The sequence below is a fragment of the Dermacentor albipictus genome, chromosome 2 (genome assembly GCF_038994185.2).
Source record: "Dermacentor albipictus isolate Rhodes 1998 colony chromosome 2, USDA_Dalb.pri_finalv2, whole genome shotgun sequence".
Classification (NCBI taxonomy): domain Eukaryota; kingdom Metazoa; phylum Arthropoda; class Arachnida; order Ixodida; family Ixodidae; genus Dermacentor; species Dermacentor albipictus.
In genome coordinates, this window is record NC_091822.1 from 50,885,264 (window position 1) to 50,897,758 (window position 12,495).

At 47.1% G+C, this 12,495-nt stretch overlaps 1 protein-coding gene across 1 annotated transcript in view; it reads left to right on the forward strand.

Annotated features, from left to right (window-relative positions):
• Positions 1-8,577, forward strand: part of LOC135904276 (cathepsin D-like) — a 45,914-nt gene extending 37,337 nt beyond the window's left edge. Inside the window, exons 6-7 of the mRNA XM_065434902.1 lie at positions 6,305-6,403; positions 8,183-8,577. Of these exons, the coding sequence (XP_065290974.1) occupies positions 6,305-6,403; positions 8,183-8,344 (261 nt within the window). The 3' untranslated portion in view covers positions 8,345-8,577. The remainder of the gene's footprint in view (positions 1-6,304; positions 6,404-8,182) is intronic.
• Positions 8,578-12,495: the final 3,918 nt, after the last annotated feature.

Below are 12,495 nucleotides of genomic sequence, written 5' to 3' on the forward strand. Positions count from 1 at the left end.
TGGTCAGCATGGTAGTAAATTTTTACCTCGACTGGTACGTAGTAAAAAAAACCCAGAAACGGGAATGCGATACAGGACGAGCGGTTTACTCCCGTTTCGCGTTATTTTTGTTTAGTGTGGCGCTACCAAAAATGTCAAAAGAAGGGCACTAAACTCTGGGAGACCGCTCAAGACCTTGGTTTTACTCTTCTTGTTGACCCTGAAAGACCAACCCGCATAGGCAAGAGCGTGAGTCAAAACACCTCGCCTGATTTAACCTTCACCAGGAACATAGACAATGCCATCTGGAAGAATACCGAACTAAACGTTGGTAGCGACCATTACATTCTTTCCATTACGGTACCCTCAAGAGGCTACAAGCGAAATAAGATTAAAATTAAGCACACTAGATGGGACGCTTTCCGGTATGTTCGCAATATACGTGAACCCGCAACCATCACAAACCTTGAAGAATGGATATCCACTCTTCTCAAAGACGCAGCTAACTCGACCACGGAGGTAGACCAGGAGGAGGACGGCCCGGCTCCAGATGCTAAACTGGTCCACCTGTGGTCTGCGCAGCAGAGTTTGCAGAGACGCTGGCCCGCGCAGAAACACAACCGCGGCCTACGCAGACGCATCGCGCAACTGGAACGGGATATCGAGAAATACTCACGAAAGCTCAGTCAGGAACACTGGCACCAGCTATGCGACCGCCTTAATAGCCAGCTAGGGTGCAAAAACACTTGGTTCCTGCTTAAACACCTACTTGACCCCAGTCAGACTAAAACAGCATCACAAAAGAACCTTCAGAGGATCATACACTCTTTCCCGGGAGATAATGATGCCCTTTTTGAAGCTCTAAAAAACCGCTACTTTAATACAAGCACCGATATTCCTCTACCCGTAGCTTATACCGGAAAGGAAAACAGGGAACTAGACAGCGAAATTATGAAATCTGAAGTACGTGCTGTCCTAAACAACATCAAAACAACAGCGGCGGCTGGCGAGGACCGCATCACCAATAAAATGCTACGGAACCTAGACGATCAGTCGGTTACTGAAATCACCAATCTTTTCAACATCCACTGGAAAGAGGGAACTATACCCACCAGCTGGAAACATGCAAACGTAATTTTCATACCCAAACCTGGCAAGAAGCTGGAGCTAGAGAATCTCCGCCCTATCTCCTTAACCTCTTGCCTGGGGAAGGTTATGGAACACGTCATTCTTAACAGGCTAAACGAGTACACTGAAAGCAATGGGTTGCTGCCCCATACGTTGATAGGCTTCAGATCAAATCTGTCCACTCAAGACATTATGTGGCAAATTCAGCAAGATATCCTACATCCGGGTCCAATAAGAGCCACCCGTACAATTCTAGGGCTGGACGTGAGTAAAGCGTTCGACAATGTGTCACATGCTTCAATACTCACAAATCTAGCCCAAATGAATGTCGGGAAGCGCACTTATGGCTATATTACAAGCTTTCTCAAGGATCGCACTGCAGAAATACATTTTGGGGACATTAAAAGCGGACAATTTCAATTAGGTACAAGGGGCACCCCTCAGGGTGCGGTCCTCTCCCCCTTCCTTTTCAATGTGACCATGCGAAACCTGCCTCTATTACTGGAAAGGATCCCGCATATCAAACACTCCATCTATGCCGATGATATCACCATCTGGACAAATAGCGGTTCCGATGGAGAAATCACGGAAGCATTACAAGCGGCCGCGGATACCGTACAAAATTTTGTGCGACAGAATGGTCTATCGTGCTCGCCGACAAAATCGGAGCTTCTCGTCATCCGTGATAAATCAACCAAGCACCCCACCGAAAGGGACACCACCTCCCCTATACGAGTCAATATGGAAGACGGCCCAGTTCCGCCCGTACTGACTATAAGAGTCCTGGGCATGTTAATTCAGCATAACACCCATAATTCTGAGGCGATTGCCCGATTACGGACGACAGCCCGCCAAATATGTGGCCTAATCGGACGAGTAGCCACACGACACCGCGGTATGAAGGAGGATGATATCTGCCATTTGACGCAGCCTTTCCTGATCAGTCGCGTCGTGTATTCCTTCCCTTACGACCACCTACGCCTTTATGACAAGAAAAAAGTTAACAGCGTCATTCGCACAGCTCATAAAGCTGCCCTTGGTCTCCCGAGGTATGCGAACACTGAACGATTACTTGAGCTAGGTATATAGAATACCCTAGACGAACTCGTGGAGGCCCATAAAACAGCCCAACGTGAACGACTCTCCCGCACCGCAACTGGCAGGGTTATTCTAAGTAAACTCGGGCTGAATCCCGTTATGAATTCAGCAGGAAGAACAACATTACTCGGTGCGGTCAAAAGGCGTTTGGTTATAAAACCGTTACCCAAGAACATGCTCTCTGGGAGACACGACAAGAGGCGGTCTGCCAGAGCCAAGGCCCTTCAAGAAAGGTACCAAAGCAACCAGCACACCGCTTATGTCGATGCGGCAAAGCAAAATCACCAAACTTACGTAGTGAGCGTCGTGACCGGAGAGGGAAGTATCCTCAACGCCGCGACCATAAAAACAGCGTCCACCGTGGAAGCGGAAGAGACTGCCATTGCTTTGGTCATCATGAATCCCTCCGTGCAAACTATTGTAAGCGACTCCAAATAGTAGTCAACTTTTCGAGAGGCGGCATAGGCGTCTGTGCAGCGCGAGTCCTACGGGACTGTAATAATGAAAACACTGTTCAACTCGTATGGGTCCCTACCCATTCGGGAAATCAAGGGAATGAGGAGGCGCACTGGGTAGCCCGAGGTCTAATCAACCGGGAGATGTGCCCCTCAGACTCGGATCCCATGGATGAGGCACCGACGACATACCACGAAATAACAAACTATTACAAGCAAAAAAGGCGAATCTACCCGCCTCCAAACGCAAGCCTCACGCGAGCGCAAGCCTCGATCCTGCGTCGAATCCAAACTAAATCGTTCCCCAGCCCACATTGGCTAGCCATAATTACCAACGGGCAATGGAACCCAATATGTCAAAATTGCACAAATCAAACATTGGCTACCCAAAATCACATTCTTCGGGGGTGCGAGGGCTTACCCCCTCCCAGGTCGCTCCTGCCAGCTCCCTCACAACAGACGTGGGAAGAGCTGCTCAGAACGCCGGACGTAAAAGTACAAAAAGCCCTCGTTGCCTGGGCCGAAAGGGTCGCTCCTCGTGAGGGGCCATCCTAGGACTCAGGCCTGCCAGAACATAACTGAGCAGAATCTCAATAATGTTGTTACCACCACCACCAAAATTCAACCGCATTACTACATTGAAGTTTCCCGCTCTTTCTTTGTGACCAAGATCCACAATGTCCTTCGAACAAGATGACGGATGGTAAAACAAAAAAGACACCTGGAGCGCTCGATTACGTGCCTCAATGATCCGACCAAAAAGACGACGAGGACACGCCCAACGCGCTGACTGTGCGCGAGCACTGGATTCGGCGGTTACAAGAACGAAGGGCAGCGGCGCTTCGTCCTGCTCATGCTTGCTTGCGCGGGTATAGTTAAAATATCATTCACGGGCACCAGGCACAAATGTCTCTCTGCTTTTCCCTCATCCGCAAGTTGGGTACTCCGAACTTCAAGTCATCGCTTTCAGCTCCTGCCCTTCAGTTGCCTTAGCCGCTTCGCTAGGCCTAGCACCATCAGGAGCTCGAGCCCCGCTATCTTCGCAGTCTGCCTGCTAACCAGTAAGCCATGGCATCGGAGTCCTCCAGCCAAGTGCCATCATGAACGCCACCAGCCCGCGAGCCCGAGGTCTCTGTTCTCAAGCTCCCCGAGTTCTGGTCATCGGACTCGGAACTTTGCTTCATTACAATCGAATCCTCGTTTCGTCGTCACCGCCTCAGTTCGCAGTTGACCATGTAGTTGGAGCACTTCTGCCTAATACTGCTGCGGTTGTTCGCGATGTTCAACGCTCCCCACGAAATCAGACAGGTCGCCTACATTTCTGAATACGCCAGCGGCATTCGCCACGTCAGCGGATAATCTCACGCCGTTGCCGATGCGCTTTCTCGTGCCACCATTCATGCTATGGACCACAGACGACTGGTCATCGACTTCACGACCATGGGTGCCGCCCAGAGTATCGATGCCGAGCTCTAGCTGCTTCGCACAAGCGGCGCCTCGCTGATCTTTTTACGCGTAATGAGGAAACAATGCTGTGCCTCTTATGCTTGGGCGTCGGATTCACCAATACATTTTCGTTTTTGATTGTAATGGCTGTTAGCGCCGAGTGCAATGCTTGCGGGGTCTAGGAAACTACAGAACATCTACTGTGGCCACCTTTTGAAAATGAAAGACATGACCTCAGCACAGCTCTCGACCAATTAGATAGAAAACAATTCACCTTGAACAATATCTTGGGACTATGGCCTCGCATATCACAGCTACAAAAGGCCGCAAAAGCGCTGCTGCGATATTCGAAAGCCACCGAATTGAGTCAGCGTCTGTGATCCGAACTAAGTGAACGAACGATATCCCCAGTGGACTTTATCTTCTTCTTTTAATCTTTTTCTCCAGTGTAGGGTCGCCAACCGTGCTCAGTCCTGGTTAACCTCCCTGCCTTTCATTTATCATTTGCTCTCTCTCTCTGGTCTTTGAAGACGTCTTGCTCACTGAATGCGAAGTGCCCCTCGTTTGTGATACATCGACCAGACGTCTTTTGGCTCAGCCTCGCATTCGCGCAACACAGTGACTCGTCACTTCTCGTTATATGTGGCCTAGTATCGAGGTAGACGTTCATCGCTGGTGACGCGCGTGCCTCAACTGCCAACAGTCTAAAATGCATCGCCACAGTGCGACTCCTCTTGCCACATTCTCAGCCCCGGGCGCCTGCTTGAGCAATCTGGACGTTGATATTGCCGGCTCCTTTCCTGCCTGCGGGAACTATCGCTACCCATTAACCTGCATTTACAGGCGAAGTCGATATTTCGAGCACTCATCACACTTGGGATTAGCCGCTATCGTGTCCCTTCCACCATTACGACTGACCGTGGTCGTCAATTCTACTCAACTTTGTTAGAAAATCTAGATCGGCTCCTCAGGATCAATCACATCAAGACTACCCCTTACCTACCGATATCCAATGGGATCATCAAACGTTTCATCTCCGACTGAATGCTTCACTCATGGCTTCGACTTTTCCTTCATTATAAATCGACCACGTTCATTTCGTTATGCTTGACATCCGCACCGCTCTTCACAGTTACTCTTCTTGCAGCGCCGCCGAGCTTACGTTCGGCATCTCTCTTCGATTCCCCGGCTAGTTCTTCGACGACTCACCCTCTGTAACTGCTGACATTTCCGACAACGCTACCTTATACGCAACGCTATGCGTACTGTCGTTACACCCCCCTCCCCCCGTCAACGACGCTCTTCCCCTCATGCATACGTCGATCCTTACTTTCAGAACGGCAGGCACGTCTTTGTGCGCCACGACGCTGTGCGTGTTCCCTTACGGACCACATATAATGATCCGTTCAAAGTACTCAAGCGTGCACCTAAATGCTCATCAACGGCCGGGAAGGTAGGGTTGCCATCGACCATCTGAAGCCTGTCTACTTTGGCTCTGACGGTCTACCGACATCTGCTGTCACATTCCCTCCCGACCAGGCCAGTCCTACTAGCTGCGTGCCTTTCGTACCACCACCATCCGCCCTTCGCCATTCGTCCCGCACTCGCGGCTTCCATTCGTCCCGCACTATAGCGCGCCACTTCGCGCCACAGTGATCCGACCAAAAAGGCGACGACGACACGCCTAGCACGCTGACGGTGCGCGAGCACTGCAATGGGTGGTTGCGGAAATTCAAGGCCAGCTGCTCTTGGTCCCGCTCGCGTCTCTTTGAGCGGGCCTTGTTAAAATATTATTTGTGGGCACCAGGCACCAGCGTGTGTCTGGCTTTTCCTCGTCCCGAAGCTCTTGGAAACGTAAATTTTAGCGAAATCATGTGTGCTTTTCGATGTACGAATCCTAATGTGGGACTATTGCGGCAGTACTTTTCACGCCTCGTTGCCTTTATTTCTGGTTTCCTCTCGCGTCAGTTCTGAATAACCAGCAGCAGATGGTTGACAAGTATGCTTCTACTCTCACTGGTTACCTATGAAACCGAGTGGAAATGGCGACATATTATTGCCCATCCAATTCTAAAACGATCTTCTTGCTTTCTTTCCTGTCATTCGTGCATTCACGTAAATTTATCACCGTTTTACATGTCACAGGCCTCAAATGTGCACTTTCATGGGACTAATATATATATATATATTTTTTACAGTATCTCGTGGACTGCGAATCTCTCCCTTCGTTACCCAAGATTACATTTCACCTAAACAAGCGAGAGTTTGTGCTCAGCCCAGACGACTATGTTTTGAAGGTAAGCACTATAGAACACTGCTTTCTTTTCTTCCCTTAAAAGGCCGGTTTGATAAGATAGCACATAAATGGAAGGTAAAATAACACATCAATTAGTTTACAGCGGTAGTTTGTCGGCGAATACTACTGCAAGATGCGTTTCAGGTCTGTGCTCACGCCACCATGAAACTCCAGCGTTCTCGCCCTGAGAGTGATGCCAATCAGCATATAATCAATGTGAACCCATATTTTCTCCTTCTTGCTCAATGTATATTTTTATATTTTGGTCATTGACTCACCTGGTGCCCCACCACCGCCGAGTGGCCTTTTTCGTCTACTGTGAAATGTTATGCTCCCAAACGCTCAGACACAACCTTACTCGTGAATAGCGCAACAGTAAATGACATTTCGTGACGTCTGAGTTGACCGCCGTTGTTTCGCCGAAGATTGTTACCTCTCCGCTACATACTACACCAGAGACAACTTGGCCACATGGATTTGAGCCCCATGACAACCAATGTCAGCCAGTCACCCTAGTTGCAGGACGAGGTTGCGAGCTCTGCAAAGGGGGCTCAGTCAGAGAGTTTGCGGTGGTTTCGCTAGTGTTTGAGAAATAGAAAATATTCCCTTCTGCATTGACGGTTTCAGGTCAGGATTCTTTGCGGGTGCCTAAAGAACATGGTGGCACCTCCGCAACAGCAACCCCCATTTACCTGATTAGTGTGCAATAACGCTTTGAATGCACTGTGAAGGATCGCATCCGTTTCTTTCTGATCGTAGTAGAAGGAGAGCGGGCTCAGTAGGTTTAATTAGGAAAAGAGCATATCGACAACGAATTCTCAAAAGAATGTGACAGCCACAAGATAAGCACAATCTGGCAACATTTACTCCGTTACGCATTCATGAGCTAGGTATGCCGGTATTAAATGTTAGAGCCGTCCGAAGAAGCAACACTCCTTTTCCTCTTGTTCACTCTTTTCAATGCTTAACGCGTCACGGAAAGCTGGTGAAAATTGTGACATTCTATATTATCATCGTCATCAGCCTATGTTTATGTCCACTGCATGACATAATATTCTTGTTTATGTTATTATACCTTAAGGTACCCTAGCACAAATTAAACAATGAACTGGCCACCTCGTCTTCGTCCATTCATTCACCCTCGCTCAAGATCAAGGGACTTCTGCTTCAGCGAGATAGAATAAGTGCACCACGCATGTAATTTGTGTTCATAATTATGTTATTATTCCACATTTGTCTAATCAATGCTAAATATTATTATTCGCTTCTAACTTCTAATCAATGGGTCCACTAAATGCAAGGGTCTGATAGCGCATTGCAACACCCGCAACCAAAGTACAAGTAGTTGCGTTGTAACTTCGTTGTACGATATATCATGATCAGTAAGTGAAATGTATTTTCTTATTGATACTATTTATTTCAACAAAGTCATCTAATTAATGTCTGGTCATCACGCGGAAAGCGTAGAAAACTGTTAGCCACGGGCTCCGAGGTTCACGGCAATGCTATCTTGCTTGCCACGATGCTCGTCTCCGCACTCCCAAGTTCCTGAGGCGTAGACAATCCCTGTGTCTCGGTTCAAGCACACAATTTTACTACTGTCATATTCCCTCCTGTGTGTGTCGTTATAAAAATGCAAATCTTCAGAGCTACTGTTCCGTACTCGTGCTTTTGATGGAGTGTATAATTACATATTGGGAGGCGTCACAGATAACCCAAATTGCAGCGCACACATGGATGGCAGGAGCAACAGTTTCGATAGCCTTTTGTACTAACGCAGGTGACGCAGGAGGGAACCACCATTTGCCTGAGCGGCTTCACTCCCATGGACTTTCCACCGGAGATGGGGCCACTCTGGATATTGGGAGACATGTTCATAGGCCGCTACTATACCATCTTCGACAGGGGCAACGACCGCGTTGGCTTCGCCGAGGCCCGCTAGTTAACATCTATGCAGCGGAGAAAGCAAGGCTTCGACGTTCTTCATACAAAGGCTCCTAAGGCCCGCCTTTTAAATCGGGCTGTTTCTCAGGTTGCCACCCCATAGAGGTTGTCACAGACCAGCATCCTCATTCAACCTGTGAATGTTCCATCGTAGTCCATCCCTTGTCTGGTTCGCGAAGTGTGCCGTAAGAGCAGTTCCAAATAAATGCCATCATCATATCCTTGCTTAAATGACTGCATCTTTCGTTCATAAATGACTCGGCAACCGGCGACGACGAATATCTTATAGAACTAAATGAGCAATATTCATCGACTATAACGAAGGCTTTCTTGGCTTCCTACCCAGTACGACTGAATGATGTCGTGACGATCTTGTTCGAGTTATGCAGAGATTTAACAATTCCTGTTAACCAGGTCAGTTGACGCCTGACGTGTGAAGACGAACATAAGTTATGTTTCTATGGAGACTTCTCCGTAAATTCTCGCAAGCCAGTGTTACCACCAAGATTGTCAAGTTACACAATCATCCCAGTCCAGTATTTAGTGGACCCTGCACATCACCTAACAAACGATTGCTGGGCGGTTCACTCTTGATTTTCTACGACGGTACTAATGACTATGCATTGAGTTTTTCAGCAGATGAAACTACCATGCTGATTCATTGATGTTTATGGCAAGGAAATGTTTCCGCACATCCAAAACAACATAGAAAAGATTCTGTTACTGAGAGCTCATTGCACAATACCACTTGCTCACGAGATTGGGCAATCTCGTAAGCAAGTGGTATGGGGCCTAATACTACGTGTATACACTGAGGACGCGCTGCTGTCTCTTAGATTAAGCGTGGAGCTCCATTTTCTCTGTGCTCGTAATGCTTCCAGCCAGGAATCTGGGATCTCGTCGGAAATCATATGCGCGGCTACGCAGGAACGTTATGCGACTGCTGCGTTTTTCGTGCAAACCAGTATCAGACCCGCCAGCGAGACGACAAGATGCATTTATGTTCACCGTCAGGTGGTGTCACAATACCAGGATACAAATCGGCTTCACTGGCCCGGCGTCAACGAAGTACTATCGAAAAAGATAGTTTGTGGAGACAGTGTGCTCTGAGGCAAGAGACACCACCTTGCCACCTGCTTCAACGCAAGATCCATATTTTTGATCGCCCAGTTGCCACGATATCGTTATGGTTCATAGGAGAGGGTGTGATGATATTAATTATATGTCTCGTAAGCGTTACGTTGCCATGTACCTCAATCTCGGCGTACATTGAAAGGTTGCATGTTCAGCGGTGTAGAGAGGCGTCAAGCTGGAAGTTACGCAACGCAAAAATTAAGCTATCCCCGAGCGTTATCGACAGAGAATAAGACCTTAGTAGATCCCGACGATCTACGGCAAGCGTGCATTGTGAGTCTGATTAACAGGTACGCAGGTCATGGCAATATGATAATAACGTTTAACGACGCTCCTTTATTGACGATGAACGCTTCATACCCCATTGATGTTACATTTTGTTGTGACAGCAGTAGAATTCCACCGTTATCGTCATTCGCGGGTAGTCATAATGCCACAAAATGTAGCTTCATTGTCCTGCCCCCATTGTTACGTCTTCATTGTCGGTAATGTCAACGTGGCATCACCGTCATACTCTTGTCCTCGTTATTATGCCATCTTTGGTCACACCATCCTAGTTGTCATGTCATCGCCGTCACCATCACCGATGTCATGATTGTACTATAGTTGCCGCAGTGCCGTTGTAGACGTCATTCTGCTGTTGTATTAGCACTTTAGCGTCGTTATTGTTGTGGCCGTCGCCGTAGTGTCATTGTCGTCATCCGAGTGTTCTCGTGGTTCTTTATTAAACAATAAGCTCCTGGCAAGACAGGTCAACGATGGACTGGCGCATATCCTAGCGACTAAGTAATGTCAAGGACAAACCAAATGAGAAGCAAAATAAAGAACAAAGGCAGAAAGAAAATATATCACACAACTTTAATACCAGATTACCCAAGTAAACTCTAATACGTTATATAAATCGTTAGTGCACGACACGCGATGGTCCCATGAAGGCCAATATTACCAGAACATTTGTCCAAGGAACATCTAGGAAAGAAAACATTTGCTACAGCACAGAATATGCATCATTACTGCGGATCTGCGCCTAATACATAGAAAGTGCATTCCACCGAAGAAAGCTGAAAGTATTTATGTGCCGCCCCATTTTTTGAAAACGTGATATGAGAAGTTGTTCACGCAAAAATACGGCGCTGGCTGCTCCTTGCCTCTTGAGTATAAGGCACATGCAATATAGGGCTGCCACATAAAACATAACAATACACAACATAGTTTCAACAAATTTGTGTTGTCAAATAGAAGTGAAAATGACGAAACGAGTTAACAAAGGAGCACCTAAAGTCGCCGCATTAGTTCTAATTTTCATTTGTTTCAGAAACATTCCTCGATCCCATCAGTTCCAAGCTCGCTCTGCTACAAAGTGCAGAGCGAGAAGAGAGAAATATACTTTGAACTCGACGGTCATTGAGAGGACCGAAAAAACTTGGTATAGCATGTCTTTTAACGTTCAATTTAACGACGATGGCGAAGCTTGGTTCTGAAAAGAATGAATCCGCTCACTGGAGACGCTGTTCCACGCGCTGTTGATGGGCCGCAATGAGCAAATATCTATTCTGTGCCGCAGTATAAAAGCACGATCGTTCCACGTTTATTTATTTATTTATTTATTTATTTATTTATTTATTTATTTATTTATTTACTTACTCACTTACTTCATAGTGCTACATGCCATAGTTGCCTAAGCAGTACTGGGATTACAATAGAATATGAGAAGGATATGAAAAAACACACAGCATACACACTTTTGGCGAAATGCGAGAAAAGGCAAAAATAGCTGGCAAAAGTATTCGTATGACATAAATTACAGCAGTTTCTGAAACAAACCTAGCTTGAAAAAATTACCAAGACATGCATTTCAGGAGCTTTATCAAACTTTTTAGCCTCGCATTCAGATTCGGGCAGACAGTTCCAGTTAAAAACTGTGAGCGGAATCTGTTTTAGCAAAACTTGGTTGTAGGAAATGTTTACGATTGTAGCGTGTTGTTCATCTGCTGATGACCTTTAGATACGGGAGTGCAGTTATATTAACCTTACCAGTCATTATTTTCCGCAAGTATTTTAGACGGCTTGTCTTCCTGCCTACAGCTAGTGTGGGGTTGCTTTGTGTACTCAGTAGAATGACAAATAATGGAGCGCAGCAGCACTAAAACAGTAAATTCCTGCAATTCGCGGAAATGAAGGAATAGAAAGCAGTTGCCAACGCCAACACAGTATACTTTAATCAGCAATTCGTTTCAGTACTGGTCGATGATTTCATGTCAAAACAAGTTACCGATACCAGAGTAAACACTCCTAACAACGCCCAGGCGATTGATGATGCGTATGCTGCCTCGCTGAGCACACTGCGAAACGTGACATATATGGATGGAGGGAAGGTGGTTTCATATATAACACCCGTCTTGAACTACACCACCGGTGTGTTTTCGGAATAGACGAGGCCATTTCAAGAGCCGATTATGTAGTTCTTATCAGGCAAGCCAGCAAAGCTGCCATCATCACGAATGTTGCCCGTTTGGACAACTCACGTTGTTTAAGAATTGTATTCCAAGGCGACTGTCTACCTTTGTATGTAAAGGTGGGCCATGTTCAAAATCATGTGTGACCTTTCGTACCGAAGTCACTACAATGTCCCAGCTGTACGAAACTGGGCCACGTGAGCAATGTGTGCGAGAATGCAAGTGTTTCCGCAGCGCTGAAGCACCATTTACGTTACCAGTGATAGACGACTGTATCCCGGTGTTCTAACTCTTGGGGATGCCGTGGAGTTTTCTCAAAGGACTGCCCCAACATAAGAAACGGGCTGCCTGTGTTCGAACACATGGCGAGATACAACTAATCTGATCGGAAGGCGCCAGACGCTCTCAAAAAGCGACGATATCGCCACCTTTGTTCGTCGCGCAAATCTCAGTGTCTCTACAGCACGCGTCACGTGCCCTGCCTTTACACCAACCCTGCAGCCCACTGTTACGAACTAGATCGCCGCAATAAGCCAGGCTGCTGCAGCTTAGCCTATGT